At 37.4% G+C, this 16,119-nt stretch overlaps 1 protein-coding gene across 4 annotated transcripts in view; it reads left to right on the top strand.

Moving 5' to 3' along the window:
• Positions 1-11,183, top strand: part of SLC38A6 (solute carrier family 38 member 6) — a 59,612-nt gene extending 48,429 nt beyond the window's left edge. For all 4 annotated transcript variants that reach the window (XM_010962232.3, XM_074365433.1, XM_074365434.1 and 1 more), the window contains 7 exons: positions 125-178; positions 1,950-2,029; positions 2,375-2,475; positions 7,863-7,987; positions 9,159-9,303; positions 9,415-9,509; positions 9,694-11,183. In XM_010962232.3, the coding sequence (XP_010960534.1) occupies positions 125-178; positions 1,950-2,029; positions 2,375-2,475; positions 7,863-7,987; positions 9,159-9,303; positions 9,415-9,509; positions 9,694-9,774 (681 nt within the window). In that variant the 3' untranslated portion in view covers positions 9,775-11,183. The remainder of the gene's footprint in view (positions 1-124; positions 179-1,949; positions 2,030-2,374; positions 2,476-7,862; positions 7,988-9,158; positions 9,304-9,414; positions 9,510-9,693) is intronic.
• The last annotated feature ends 4,936 nt before the right edge of the window (positions 11,184-16,119 follow it).

Here is a 16,119-nt window from a genome sequence, read left to right as displayed (position 1 = left end):
GGAAACTTTGTTTTGAAATACTTTTATTTGAAAGCCTAGTAGTAATAAACTCATCATTTTTTTTATGTATTCTGACTTTTAATAACCGTTGGTTTCTCTCTTTCCCCTCAATCCTCTTAAACAGATTTCAAATGCTACAGATGATTGTAAACCAAAGCTTTTTCATTTCTCCAAAGAGGTGTGTAAGTTATTAACAGATACTTTGGGTTGATTTTTCGCATTTCAAGTTTTAAGAGATTTGTGTAACAGGGTCTCTTAGGTCTTTGTACCTGTAACTAATTAATTTTCGTGAAAGTGCTAAGTATAGGGTTGCCTACCAGAAGAATAATATTATTTAACACAGGGTGGCCCATTATGAAACAGCCTCGCTTTTTTGGCATGCTTTTAAATGGAGCCTGTTTTAAATGGGCCACTGCCTAAAAGAACAGATTTACCGAATGTCTGGTCTGGCCAATAAGGTCCTCTGTGGATACAGACTTCCTGTTGCCCTCTGGACTTGTAAAGCTAAATAGCCAATTATATCCAAAACTCCTCCCCTGTGAGTAGAACCTCGGTCTGTGGCTAAACAGCCTCATCATTGGACCAGCAGTTGAGCACTGCCAATATGTTTTCTGGCCAACATTCCGAAGTTGAAATTTATGATGTCTGTAGTGGAGGCTGAAAGACCAAGTCCCCTTGCCTTCCCTGAGAGCCCTAGGACACTGGGAATGCCTGCAAGAGTCCTGAGCATCAGCAGAGGAGCCAGGAACTGTGATCCAGATGACCTCTGCCTTATCGTTCTGGAAGCGCTCCATGGCTTCCTACTGCAGCAGGTTTCTTCATGTATGCTTTTTGATCCTAGAATCCCCTCCACTCATATGCAACTCGCTTAGTGTGACGTGTCAATGTGGTAGCTCCTCCAGAATTTTCCTTTTTATTCCCAGTTTTAAGTGAGAAATGCCTCTCTGGCCCCACAAGGGAGGTTACATGGTAAAGGCCTCCTTGTGCCTTAAAGATCCAGGTAGGGTAATTGACAAGCCAGGAAATTGAGCAATATATGAAAGAGAATTTGTGAATTAAACTTGCATTCCCCTAATCCAGCTTCAGGAAACTCTACAGCTTTCCTTCCTCCCAGCACTCTTCAGATGTTTAGGAGGCCTTATGTTCAAAGATAGGTCTTCAGTCATCTGGAACTTCTTTTGCTGAATGAGCCTTTAGTTAGTTAAGTGGAAGTTTTTTTTAGAGTAGAAAAGAGAAAGTGAATCATTACTATCCATTTTGTAAAGACAGTATTTTCACTTAGATGGTAACTTTTGTTTGTTTTGTAACTTCCTCTGGTTCTTAACTTTTGAAATTAATGACGACAACAAAAACTATGATCATATATTCCAACAAATCTCTAAGAATTTGTTGGTCTCAGTTAATCACGTTCATTCCCACTGAAAGAGACTCTAGTCAAAGATGCTAAGATGTGATTAATATATTCACTATTCTGTTAGATTAAGTTGGTGCTTGGATTGAGCTGGTGAAACGTTCAAAAGCATTATCTATTATTGCTGCTCAGTTTTCTAATGCATACATTAGGAAAGACTGAAAATTACAATAAGATCATTTCTAGACTGATATTATTTAATCTTACCTAAATATTAGCTATCTTACCTAAGTTACTTCTATCTTACCCAAATAATGTAGAAGCAGCAGTGATCGTAGTAAAAAAACAACATGGTTTGGAAGCAGCCAAGAGATATTTTGGCTAGTACAGACAATGCAGCTATCAAGTGAAATATTTGCTGGTGACCATAATTGTGTGTCTCATTAAAAAAAAAACTTACAAACAGGTGTTCATGAAAGACGAAATAAATTTTAACTAAATCGATTTTTTTTTAGAGCACTGAATTTATTGTCAAATGAAGTTGTGGTTTCAACAGAATAGCATTTAATAATTTCATCTTTTAAACATTTTTTTTCAGAGTGCTTATGCCATACCAACCATGGCTTTTTCATTTCTCTGCCATACCTCAATATTGCCTATTTACTGTGAACTTCAAAGGTACTACAGATTCCTGGAATATTTTAAATGTATTAAGTATGTCTTTTTACTTCTAGGACTTCCAGATTGAATAACATTCTCATCTATGACTCCTTCCCTCCCATCGCTGGATTCTAAGTGTTAGTTTAAAACAAAAGAACCAAGAGTTAGTTCTGTCCAACTTGGGAATGTTTCTTAGAAGCGTAATCCCTTGTGCAGCCATTTCAAATCAGGAACTCTTGTGTGTAGTTATTAAAGAACTAGGTCTTGAATGATTAAGGAATCCTTTTGAATGGCTTGGGAGATACTTATTTATTTAGATATAATTCAGAGCATTGATTCTACTTGTGCCATTTTGTCTTTTAGCCCTTCTAAGAAAAGAATGCAGAATGTAACCAATACAGCCATTGCTTTAAGTTTTCTCGTTTATTTTGTATCTGCACTCTTTGGGTACCTCACTTTTTATGGTAAGTATATTACGTTCATTATAGATCATAGAATAAATTGTTCTGTAGTTGATCTCACACCTGAATATGGATTTTGTTTCTGCCTTTCATTAGCAGATTAATCTGTTCAGGCTGCCGGAATTCAGTGCACTACTGTGGTGGCTCCATGGGCCTCAAAGAATTGATTTTCTTTCTCTTAAAAAGGTGGATCAAGTTAAAGAATGATAACTTCATATGAAAGTTTTCTTAAACACCAAAGTAAAACCTCAGGCTTGTGGACAGTGAAATCTTTCTACAAGAAGAAAATGTACAATAACAATTCTTTTAAATTGAGAATTCAGTATCTTAGACTCTAGTTCAGCAGTTGGGGAGGTTGGGAGAATCGGTCATCTTAATTGCAGAAGAACAAGTCAAGAAAGGACAGGGTTTTGCAGTGGACTGTAGTTGTACACTTAGATGTCAGAGAGTTCTGCCTTTGGGCTTAATTCACATGTTTCTGCCAGTGCATTCTGTGATGTGCCATGACCTTGCTTCCTAAATTTTTAAAGGATTCTTTTCAATTCATAAAATAAAAGTAAAATATTCTTTTCTTTATTTTTGAAAAATTACACACTTGGTCTGTTTTTTCCTCTAATGATAAGAATCTCAAGAAAAAGTAAAACTTAGAAGTCTAGAACAGGAAAAAAAATTGTAAGCTCTCTTGTTTTATTTGCTAACAGACACATTATAACAAATTACACTCCATTTGTCAAATTCTTGGATACACTTTTCAGTTTATGAGTGCTTTTATATGAATGCTTTTATAACAACGTTCCAAGTAGATGGCTGTTATTACTTTGGTGATATTTAGCTGTTATGACTCTGACTTCATGGTCCATAGCCTTGTGCATGTGTTTCAGGTTTTAGACATCCACGATGGCTTGTCATGGTGCTTTGCTTACCTCCCAGAGTTTTTCCAAGTATGACAGGTTTTTGGACAACATTTACTTTCATAGCCACCTTTCTTAAGCCCGGTGGAAAGAGTATGGATTTTGAAATCCAACAAATAACGATTTTTAAAAAACTACCTGGCTCTAACCAGCTGTGTGACCTTGAACAGGACACTTCACCTTGCAGTATCTTTATCTCCTCATCTTCAACATAGAGGTAATTGTATAGAGTTGTACTGAAGAGGAAGTAAATGTGTGTACAAGGCTGGTTACAATATCTGGCACATAGCAGTCTTCCACAAAGGAGAGCTGCTGCTGCTAGTGTGATACATTATTTTTACCATTGTTAGTGTCATTATTTCATAATTTCAGGTACTCTATTTTTCACCACTGTACTTTTCTTCTTACTATCGTTAATGAAATTTAATTTAAATATGGTAACTTTTCAGTATACAGTGTGTTATCTTGGAGTTTTCAGTGTGTGAGAAAATTCTATTTGTTCTTTATAGGTCTTTTCTTGCTATCTCTCTGTCATTTCAACGGTAATAAAGGCGATTCATTAATCTAAATCTGCTCTTGCATGTTTGTGTTTTGTCGGATAAGAGTGGTGGAGCTCCGTGCACATCAGGAAGAGCATTACTTCTTACTTCCAACATGAGCATGGATACACTAAAGGAAAGTTAACAGATTGTTCAACTTTGATCATTGTTAATGAAACAAAATTCTTGAAACACGTAAACTCTATTTTTGGTTGTTGGATTTGTTTTTGTATAGACTTGAGCTCAGTAAGACTTTTCTATAGCAATAAGATAGTATAGCAGGGTCTCTGTTGAGATTCAGCAAAAACTTAGTAGAACTATATATTTTTGTAAATTAAAATTATCACCTGGCACAAATACTATTATATTTAGGGATCTCCAAAATTGAGAAGAAGTCCAAAAATGAACCCCCTTTTCTTCCCTATAGATAAACAGAGCTATATGGAAAAAACCTCAAATGACCTACAGTCTCCAGGATAGCTGAAAATGGTTACATAAATGACCACGAGATGTTAGGAGCTGTGTTAAATTGTAAGAAAGCTTAGATTGGAAGGGAAGTGGAAGAATGATGGATGCTAATACATTTTTTTGAACTAACATTTATTACGTAAGTGCCAGGTGTTTTACATACATCGCCTAACTTAATCCTTACAACAACTCTGCAAGGTATATGTTCATATAGGTTGGGCAGTTTGGCCAGCACCCACAGCTAATGAATAATGAGTTGGGATTTGAATCCAATTCTGACTCTTTCCAGAGTCAGTGCCTGTATTACTGTGCTGTCTCCTCGGGAGTTATGCCATGGAACCCAGATCCCCTTCATTCCAAGTGTTTTCTCAAAGTGAACTTTTGGAAAAGCCTGGCTCACTTAAGCTCCAGGCATCTCTCTCTCTCTCTCTCTCTCTCTCTCTCTCTCTCTCTCTCTCTCTCTGTCTGTCTATCTGTCTGTCTGTCTATCTATCTATCTGTCTATCTATCTATCTATCTATCTATCTATCTATTTTTGTTTAAATAGAGAGGCTAAATATTTTCATCATGTGCAGGAAATGTTCCCTACACAGAGATTTTCCTGGTTACCAAGTAAAGCTGTTGTCTCTGACAACCCTTCTTCAGCAATGCACATTCTTCAAAATAGCCACATTTTATGTAATGGAGAAATATACATCTAAGAAAAAATTACATGGTGGGTAGGTAGATAGGTGATAGACACATAGATAGGAGGAAAGAAAGAACGATATAAAAGTAATTCCTTCTCCAAAGACAGAAGAAGATTCAGATACTGATTTACTATTCACGGTGTTTCTTTTCTGGGTTGTTAATCATAACCAGAGAAAAGCTTTTATGGTATATTTCTATTGGAGTGGCAGTGGCTTTTGATCTTATAGAAAGAAATTGCTGGTTGAGCCTGAGCCCTTGTCAGAAGGGCTTGTCACAGGTCAGGGCCTTCAACTCACTGTATAGATGAGAAGCTGAAGTCCAAGAGGTGAAGTGGCCTGTCACACAGTTAGTGGCAGGTCTCCTGATTATTAATCCAGTGATCTTTCTGTTACTCAGTGGTAATCTTTATAAACTTCATACTCTGACAGTGTGCATTAAACAGGACAGCCTCCTGACTTCAATAGATTGTATAACTTGAGGAGATCACCGTCAGGTCCTTACTGAGCTTTGTAGAGATTTGTCTGAATCCGGAAAAGTGTGTTGTACTCTATCCCTTACATGTGTTAAGGCTCAGCTAAGAACACAACTGAGTGGCTCAGGAGAAAGGTTTTTATCTTGGGAAAGTAGAACGTAGACATGCAACAGATACTTTGAATTTGTAATGCACCTGGTTCTTCAGGCTTCTGAAGCTGCTTGGGATCCTTTTATTTAGTGCTCTCAAGGCGTAGTTAATATCTAAATTTTGTCAGATGAAAGGGACCAATAAGTATGTACCTAGGTTAATAATACTGGCTCTGATTATAGATGGTAAAGCATTATAAGATGAGGAAGAAAAAGTGTTCCTCTGGTGAGCCAGGCCAATACCCAAATGTTGCATAGTAACCAGACTGTTTTAAAAGTCTACAAAGTTGTTAAGCAATAAATGTTAATAGCTCATTTTTTATGATTCAGAAAGTGGAAATAAAATAGTTTGCCATATTTCTCCAAAGACTCACAAGTATCTCATAGATTTGGGACTAGAATTCAGCTTCCCTGGCTCTTCTGATCTCTTACCTGGTCCATATAGTCCCACCTGATGTTGGGTATGTGTGATACTTTAGACAGTTTCTTTCCCATTTCCATTGTTACCGATCTGGTTTGAATTCGCATTACCTCTCAGTGATTATGACAGTAGCCTTCTAACTGTTACTCCTGTTTGAGGCCCCTTTTTCTTCCAATCTGTCTTCCTGCTTAGTTCAGATCATAATATGCTTTTCTTTGGAAGTCGTTGCATCTCTGTGGCCTGCCGGATTGAGTCCAGACCCTGAGAAGAGCTCTCTCCTGGGTCTTAAATGCATTTCCAGCTTATCACCCACTAGTCTCTGCTCTGCGGCACACTCTCTCAGCTGCTCTGGTGCTGCTGGGCTGCTCATTTTCTCAGATGCATATTCCCTTGGCTACCTTGGGGCTCCTGCTAGTGTAGGTCTTGGTCCTAGAGAGACTCTCCCCCCTGCATCTTTGAATGTCAGCACACATCGAGTAACTCATGTAATGCTCTCAGTAACTCTACAGGTCAGTATAGTATTGCCCCCACTTTACAGATGTAAGACCCAAGAGACTCAGAGAAGATAAGTTGCTGGTAGGAGTTGAACATTAGTCTGTGTGATACCAGAAGTCAAGGCCCTCTACTCCCCTGCTGCTCACCGTATCATGATGACCCTACTCAAGTCTTCCTGGATTTCTTCTACATGGATCCCAAAGCCATAGTTATCTTTCCCTGTTCAGAATCACCATAGCTCTTTGCTTAGACCTTCTTCTGACACTCGAGTGTGTATCTGTGTTTATACACTTTCTGTTTCATGATTGTGTTCATCTTATTGCTCCTGTAAATGTTAAGGTCTTTGAGAACAGAGGTGTGTTTGATTTGTTTTTTTTATTTCCTCCAAAGCAACTTTTCCAAAACATACGCTGTCAAATTAAAAAAAAAAAAAAAAGAAGAAGAGCGTTCTCTTTTAAGTACAAGCTCATCTATCCCTACAAGGCAACAGTATGGAGTGTTCTTGAGAACTCTCAGTCTTCATACCCCTCGTCTGACTTGGGGTGAGGAAGACGTGAGGTTGGAAGAATACTGTGCAGTGAAGTGTGGCCAGCATGGACAGGTTCTGTCACTGACTACACGCTGGCTTGCTAAGGAAGTTGTTACCCTAAACTGCATCCTCTTGTAACAGATGAATGTACAGATGAAATGTTGAAACAGGTAACAGGTAACATGCCCAAAACGCTGTAAGATTCTAGAAGGCATTGTGATATTGAGGAAAAGGTGACTTTGCCACCAAAAAAAAAGAAAGTTGGGTGCACAACTCTGCCAGGTGTGCCCCTTTGTGTTGTATGATCTTGGGCAAGTCAGTTAATGCTTTTTAGCGCAACTACCTAACTTAGATTGTTGTAAGGACCAAATTCTGTAGGACACGTGAAAGCACTTTACAAAGTAACATAAATGTTCAAAACCTTCAGATGATGGAAAAGCTCAAAATAAATAATTTTTAATATATATTCATTGTCATCATGTTAGAGATTCTGCCTGTGCTAATTTCTAGTTTCACTAAAAGACAAGATTGTAGGTTTCAAGAAGATGTTTAACTAATGTCTCTGTGTTTCGTAAGATAGGAAAAAGGCCAGAGATGGCTTTGGTCCTGAGCATCCAAACTCTGTTAGGATCCGTTTGTGCAAAGGAAAATAATGTCACTGTTATTGACATCTTAGTAGTTTATATTGTGACCCTTATTATTTTTTAAATTTTCAGACAAAGTGGCGTCAGAATTACTACAGGGTTATAGTAAATACTTGCCACATGATGTTGCTGTCACGACTGTGAAGTTATGCATACTATTTGCTGTGCTTTTGACAGTGCCTCTAATCCACTTCCCTGTAAGTATTCTCTTAAAGGTTTTGTTGCTCAGTGTAGCAGCTCCCTAATATGGCAACACTAATTCTTTACAGACTAGAATGTTTGAATCACATCTAATCTTGTGTATCTTATTCATTTGTCAGGTAATTGATCAAAGACCTCATACTTGTGTATGGCCCCATGAAAGCACAAAAATAGCAGTGAACCACTAAGCTAATTTGTGCTTTTTCAGATTTAGTTTAGATTTACGCTGTCCCACAGCATTGTTTCCAATTTAGAGACTATAGTTCTTCTAAAGTTTGGGGTTTTTTTTCCCCCTTTAATTCTATATTCTGTTTTCAAAAGAATGTGCGTGAAGAAGAAAAATCAAATCAGCAAAAAATAAACTCCTTCTGGTTTACTGGAAATTTATTTTCACACAGACGCTCTAGTTTAGTCTTAGTCACAAATTTTATTTGCTCTAGAATTAGAATTTAAGGGGCAGAACAGTTTTTCACTCTGCATTTAGTTGCCGTATGTAAGAATCTTAAGAATTTCTGAGAAAATGGAATCATTGGCTTTGGGTACACATGCTTCTCCATGGATGTTTGAGTCTCTAAACAGTGAGTTCCCTAAGAACTGGGCCTTCAAAATTTTTTGCCTTCTCCCTTTGTGGACTGCAGCGCCATCAGTGGCATGGGGACCGGATAAACCTTTGTGGGATGTGACTGCCTGTTGCCTGCCGTAGCAGCGGGAAGTGTCATGAACTAGTTTTCCTATTTACATGCTGTGAGACATATTATAACATAAAACAGTAAATGGTGTTTCTGTCCCCTGGCATGATTTCTTTTTCAATTTTAAACCATTTATTCCTTTATCTGTTGAATTTAATGAAAAGGATACCCTGAGATTTCATCACACAGTGTTATTGTTGGTAATTTTGAAAATTATGCAGCCTAAAGGAAGTGCATGTGAAAATTTTTTCAAGAATCAAAGCAAATTAATTCTCATGAAGCTCTCACAGATAGGTGTATTTCTTAGTTTATGTGCAATAAACACCTTATAATAATAGTTTATGCTGTATTTTTGGAATCTAAATGGTTTAGGGGATGAGATTATCATAGTAACTACCATATGTGTGTTTCCCTAAGCAAGTAGTTTGGTTTTGTCACTTTCTCTTTGCTTAAATCTGTTTCTTTTTCTGTGATACAGGCAAGGAAAGCTTTAATGATGATGCTTTTCTCCAATCTCCCATTCTCGTGGACTCGCCATTCTTTGATCACTATAGCACTCAATATTATCATTGTTTTATTTGCACTCTATGTTCCTGACATTAGGAATGTATTTGGTATAGTTGGTAAGTTTTCTATTTCAAAAAATCCATATAATAAAACATAAAATTGTCATCCAGCCTCACATCTGAATCTTGCAATATTCTTTTTTTTTTTTTTTCTCTTCCCACTTTAAGGTTCCAGTACATCCACGTGTTTGATTTTTGTATTCCCAGGGCTGTTTTATCTTAAATTGAGCAGAGAGGATTTTCTCTCATGGAAAAAGTTGGGGGTAGGTTCGTTTTTGTTTCTTTTAAGCATCTTATTTTAAGAAATAATTTGTCATTTTATAATTAAGTATTTTAACTACGTGAAGAAAGTTAATGTATTTTGAACTGTTAACCTACATTATTGGAGAGGGCGGAGGTTTAAAAAAATACTCTAATTCTTCTTTATCTTTTTCCTTATTTCCACAGGCGTTTGTTTTGCTCATCTTTGGTATTTTGGTTGGTAATTTTAGTTTAGCACTCATTATTTTTAATTGGATTACTAAATGAAAAAATATTTTCCCACTTCTCATGAAGAGTAAGTTACCTCCCTATGCAAAAAAGGGATTATTCTGGAAGGCACCTTGGATGAATCCTCTTCGTAGGGCTTGACATTTTTGCAAACATTAACAGAAAAGCACAACAAAATGGGAGTGAGTAAGGGAAAGTAGACATAGTGGTTTTAATCGAAATAAGAAACAAACTCAAAATGCGCTTAAAAATGTTGAGCATCTTTTGTTGTGGGTTTTTTTTTTTAATTAATAGACTTTATCTTCTAGGGTAATTTTAATGTTTACTGAAATAATTGAGCAGAAAGTACAGAGTTCTCATATATCCCCTCATTCCCAGGACACCCATATTTTCCCATCTGGCAAAGATCGTGCATTAGTGAGGTGCATTTCTTACACTTGATGAGCCAGTATTGATACATTGTTATTTACTTAAGTTCATGGTTTACATTAGGGTTTACTTTTGATGCAGACGTTGTCAACCACTGATCTTTTTACTGTCTCCAAAAAAGCCATGAGCTCTAGGAGCTTTTTCTACAATGTTATTTAGTGGAATCATTCAGCTCTAACCTTTCAGACTGTCTTCACTTAGCAATATGCATTTAAATTTCCTCCATGTCTCTTTTCGTATCTTGATAGCTCATTTCTTTTTATCACTGATAATACTCCATTGTGTGGATGTACCACAGTTTGTTTTTCCGTTCACCTGTTGAATGACTTCTTGTTTGCTTCCAAATTTTGTCATTTATGGATAAAGCTGCTACAAACATTTGTATGCAGATTTTTGTGTGGACATAAGTTTTCAGCTTATTTGGGTTTATACAAAGAGCACAATTGCTATATCATATGGTAGAATATTTAGTCTAGTGAGAAACTGCTAAACTGCCTTCCAAAGTGGCTGTAACATTTTACAGTCCTGCCAGCAATGTATGAAGAGTTCTCATTGTTCCACATCCTCGCCAGCATTTGGTGTTGTCAGTGTTTTGGATTTTCGCCATTCTAATGGGTGTGTAATTGTATTTTGTTGTTTTAATTCGTATTTCCCTAATGAATTATTATGTTGAGCATCTTTTCATATGCTTATTTGCCATCTGTATATTTTCTTTGGTGAGGTTCAGATTTTTTAAAATGGGTTGTTTTCTCGTGGTTGAATTTTAAGCATTCTTTGTATAGTTTAGATACTAGTCTTTTATCATAAATGTGTTTTGCAAAGATTTTCTCCTAGTCATTGGCTTGTGTTTTCATTCTTAACAGTGTCTTTTGCAGATAATTTTTTAATATTATTAAATATATTGAGTCAATGTTTCTTTGTTTTTTTTAAGAAATCAGTACATTGTTTACATACAAAATTGAATCTTAATGTGTAGGTTAATGTCAACATTGCTCACTAAAAACAAAACTATGAGATTATGCCACTTGGTTTTTTTATTTGTTTGTTTGTTTGTTTGTGTTGCCTTGCCTCCAAATCCTGACTAAGAAACTTTTGTGATTTTCCTCTGTTGTGCAGTATAAGATAGAGCTGCGATGATTGGCTGTGGATTTGAAAGTTCTCTGAGCTTTCTCATTTGTCACTAGAACATGTGACTTTCTACTTAGCAAACAGAGACAAATACTGATGATTTCTATTCTATTTTGTTTGGAAGTTATAGATCATTCCTGTCTTCCCGTTGATGTGACTTATTTCTGGTTGGAGACCAGCAGCCAGATCCCTCCCCTCCAGGAGTGTTCTATGGAAAGGATACCTTGTTAGCAGCCTTCCAAAACCAGGGTGTATCTTAAAAATGTAATCCTACCCCTGTGCACATGTAAAGTAGGAAATTGCATGCAAAGTGTCAATTTGCATATATGGAAATACACACTTCTGCAGGTGCCCCCTTGTTTCCCACTTAGGAAATAGGCTAAAAATTTGACAACTGAGCTGCTCTTTTGAGTTAAGATACTTCTTCAGCAACTTGAGAGCAGCATGGAGTAATGGAAAATGTCCAAGTTTTGGGGTTAGGAAGGCTGAGATGAAAATCTCAGTGAGTTTAGGCGAACTGCTTAACCTCTCAAAGCTTCCACTTTCACATAGGTATTAAATGGAGTTAATACCAATTATACAGGGTTGTGTTCAGAGGATTAAATGACCTTGTATAAATTAGGTGCAGACCAAAACAGGCTCTCTTAATAGATTAGGTATTTATCCCCTTTCTTTCTTTTATCCCTTCATCTGGACCTGTAAAATGAATTTGTTTTCAGTCAGGGACATGAAATTTCTTCATCTTCCATCTTGTACAACTAAGACGTTTAGAACCTTCTTCTAGCCTTCATTCACAGGAGAACTGGCCCCGTGTGCACTCTTTTTAGTGCTTTCCCACATTTCTGCCCCAGCTGTACTCTCCTCCTAATGCCTTCCTGAAACTAGGCACTTAGCATGGTCCCAGGGGCACAGCCAGGCTTGGCCTCCCGTGTAGCTTCAGGTCAGCTAAAGCCCATCTATTGGCTAATTCTTGGGCACTCTTTTTCTGTTTATGAAATTATAGATCCAAAATACAAATAGGTGTTCAGCTGCTAAAATAAATCTAGTCCCAGTAATACTAAAATAACCCTAAATCTGCAACAGATGCAAGGATGCCCCCTGGGGCAAATGTTCAGTGTGATGACAGCTGGGCATCAATTAATACATTTGTCACCTGCTCATGGGGTGGGATCCTGGGAGGTTTGGCAGAGGGACATGTAACCTATTGAACACTGTGCAAAACTTATTATCAGCAGAAAATATTTGCAGAAGTGTTTGCTTTTGTTTTACCTTAATATTCTGCCTTATCTAGTTGCCTGTCTGGAGTTTCCACTTTCCCTGTGAGTTTGGAGGAAACTAGTAAGATGACTGGTAACAGCAGTGCCCCCTTCACCAGAATTTCAAGGAAAACCTTGTTCAAGGACTCCTCAGCATTTTTCTCAGGAAATATAGGCCTTCTCATTATAGGCTTAATGTTCATAATTTATTAGGTAATAACTATTTAAAATAAAACTAAGTAAAGCACAAAATATATATTTTTCTAACACTTGGAGACTTGTTTGCTAAATTAGAAGACGAAGTGCTGAGAATATAAATTACTTTCGTATGTTGAGGGTGAATGTTTAAATTGTACTTTTTTTTAACAGAATGTTTACTCATGAGCTTAGCATTTAAATGGTTAAAACAAGCCTTTGAAGTTAACACTCCATTAAGATGAATGGGGGTAATTCACACCTCTGCTGGTGCTGTATTATTTCAGTCTGGCTGCGGAGAAAACAAGACAGCAGTAGGTTGATTTACTGTGTGAAGGCCCTTTAAACACCCAAGGTCTGGAAATCTTTGTTGTTTTTTTCCTTTTCCATCTAGAAGTAGAATCTGAAAGTCAGCACAATCTAGGTGTAGAACTGAAGTCTTGAAAGTCCTGTGTATTCCCCCACTGGGGGAAATTCCTAATGGCATTTGATGGGTAGCAACTTACCAGGTCACCCCAGCCTCTCTGGCTTTGCTCCTGTACTCTAGTGTTTCTTCCTACCTTGGTGCCTTTTATTTATTTATTTTTTAACATTTTTTATTGATTTATAATCATTTTACAATGTTGTGACCATGGTGCCTTTTAAATTTAAGTTTAGTACCTTGGTATGTTCACCAATGGAGAAGCAAAGAGAAACCACCCATTTTCAGGTAAACCTTACACATGCCTCTTGATAAACTGAGCTAATCATTGGCCTTCAAGTGCTCCTAAAAAATATTTTTATCTTTGCAAAATCTTGTGTTCTATATTTACCTATATATAAATCATCCACCTCTAAGAACTTTTAAAAATATTTTTTATATTTTTGTACTGAAGTCTATAGTCAGTTACAATTGTCAATTTCTGGTATGCAGAAGAACTTTTTTCTTCCCTATTTTAGGGGGTAATGGGTGGTGGGTGAAGTGAGCAGAGATCTGGTGGGAAAGAGTCACTTCTTTCTCAATGTGTCCTTTGCACCAATGCAATTTTATATTTGAGGTATGTATTCCCCCATCGGGGGAAGTGCTGTAGCCATTTGACCCTGAAGCCATTCATTTCAGCGCCTAGGGATAAGGTTATGTGAGCACAAATGAAATGATGAGCATTGTATGGGAAGTTAATGAATTTGGAGGATCTCTTTTTAGGGTAAACAGGTTTTTCTCTTCTCCATCGTCTGCCCTGTGTATTTGCAGGGTCAGGCTACTAAATAATCTATGGGTAGCTGAGTGTGCAGAGTATTTCCATTTGGGCTGTCTCCAGTACTGATACGGCCAGTACAGTGTATGGAAATGGGAAATAGATGCTAGAAGCAAAAGAACTCAAATAATTTTAACCTGTTTTTCTTCTTGGCATGTTGACAATACTCTGGCTGTGTTAGAATTACCCCTATTGGAAACATACTTTGTTCCCTGCAAGTTACTCTGCCTAGATTTTAGATGTCATAATTTTTGGTCTAAGAATTTCTCAGAACCTTCTGTCGTCCTAAGAAATTAGCTTTTCTAATTTAAACACATAATTTATTCATCTTTCTATCACAATCCTCCTACATATAATCTTTCCATAATGAAGTAGAAAAATGGGAAAACAAAATTTTGATGAAAGATGTGTAAAGATATTGTGGATGTGGTTTCTTCATTGTGATCAGAGTTCTTTGTTTCTCACCCTTCCTAAACACTCTATGTTTTTGCTATCGTCATGATCCAGTGTCCTCGTTTGCCAGGCTGTCAATCAGGATGAGCAATTATGAGCAGCAGGAAGACTCATCTTGGCTGATGGCCAGGGGGACAGGTGGGAGTGAGAAGTTAATTCGCCTGTGGGACAGAGTAAGTGGGTGGAGAGGGAAATTGAGTTGCCAGGGAAAAAAGACAGATGGATTAGAAAGCATTGATATGGAATGCTATGAAGGAAAAAGACTTGCAGAGAAGTATTTCCCATTTGGGTGCATGTGTATATGTTTTTTGTTGATCAGTGAACTAATGCACAACACAAGCAAAGGGGCTGAGCAAACAGTTTCAGAGCACATATTATGTACTAGGAGTCTTGCTGGTCCTAAAGGTGTGAAGGTAAATAAGGCACATTTCTTGCCTGAAAAAAAGCTTAGATACTCCTTGGATTTTTTCTGACTGAACCTTTTCAGGTAGACTTATATGTGAAACTGCTGGACTCAATGGAAAATTTATGTATTTTTTTCATATATATGTACACAAAGATAAATATACACATATTAAAGGTTTTGGAGTCAAACTTACTTGTGTTCAAATCCTAGCTCTACCTTTTCTAATTTTGGACAAGTTTCTTTAATTCTCTTAATCCTCTGAAGACCTTCAATGTTTGAAGACTGAATTTTCTCTTCACTGGGGGAAATACACTTTGTGTCTGTAAGTTAGATTATGTGATATTTGGGAAAAGCTTGAGCACTGAATTGAATATATGAACAGTTTCATTACTTGACTGTTCCTCAGATCATGTAGTTTCCGAACCGCATATCTCTTCTCCCTTCAGCCGCCTGGTCAGCAGCCTGACCGGAAAATAGTGTTCTAGAAATAATCCTGAGCAATGCGGTTTGTTTTCACTACTGATATATTCTTCCCCAGAAGAGTAATTTTTGTAGTTTTGTAATAAATATTATGATATTCTGACTTTACATCAGCTTTTTCACAGTGACGTTACGCTAGGCTTATAAAGTATGTGGTCAACAAAAGCGCCTTGTACACACACACACCCCCCCCGTTACCTGTCTGTGTATCTGTTTGAATACCATCTTGTTAGCGTCAGCCCATCCTTCCAGCAGGTGAGATTTTTTTTGACTCTTGATTCTAGTGCCTCAGTTACTTTTCCCTGCTTTTGGACATTCTTCATTATCCTGCCATGTCTTCATCCCATTCACCGATAAAAATGTTCAGTGACTCAAGACTTAATTACAGAACCCTCCGGCCCACCACTAGAAACCTTTCTTCCAAGTCTTATTAATTTCCTCTTTGGGTAACGTTGTTAGATTCCTATAGTGTCATCTAACCTGCTTTTCTTCAGACTCCTCGGAAGTAGCTCCCCAGCTAGTAGGTACAACCTAAATCTCACCTATTTCTCATATTTCTAGTTGCTCTGGGACATTTCTGCTTGGATGATGCTGCACAGTAACCTCAAGCTCAACATATTCAGATCTGTTCCCCTCTGCAGTTTCCCCATGTCTGTCAGTGGCCCCACTATTTTAATCTAACCTCCCAGCTAGTTTTCTTGTTTCCATTCCTGCCACCTGCAATCCATTTTCAGAGTGCAGCCAAAGTAGTTGTTTCAAGATGTAAATCAGATCCTGTCACTACCCTGCTTACTTTCCTCCC

This window comes from Camelus bactrianus, chromosome 6 (assembly GCF_048773025.1).
Source record: "Camelus bactrianus isolate YW-2024 breed Bactrian camel chromosome 6, ASM4877302v1, whole genome shotgun sequence".
NCBI classification, from domain to species: Eukaryota; Metazoa; Chordata; class Mammalia; order Artiodactyla; family Camelidae; genus Camelus; species Camelus bactrianus.
This window is presented reverse-complemented; position numbering and strand designations above follow the sequence as displayed.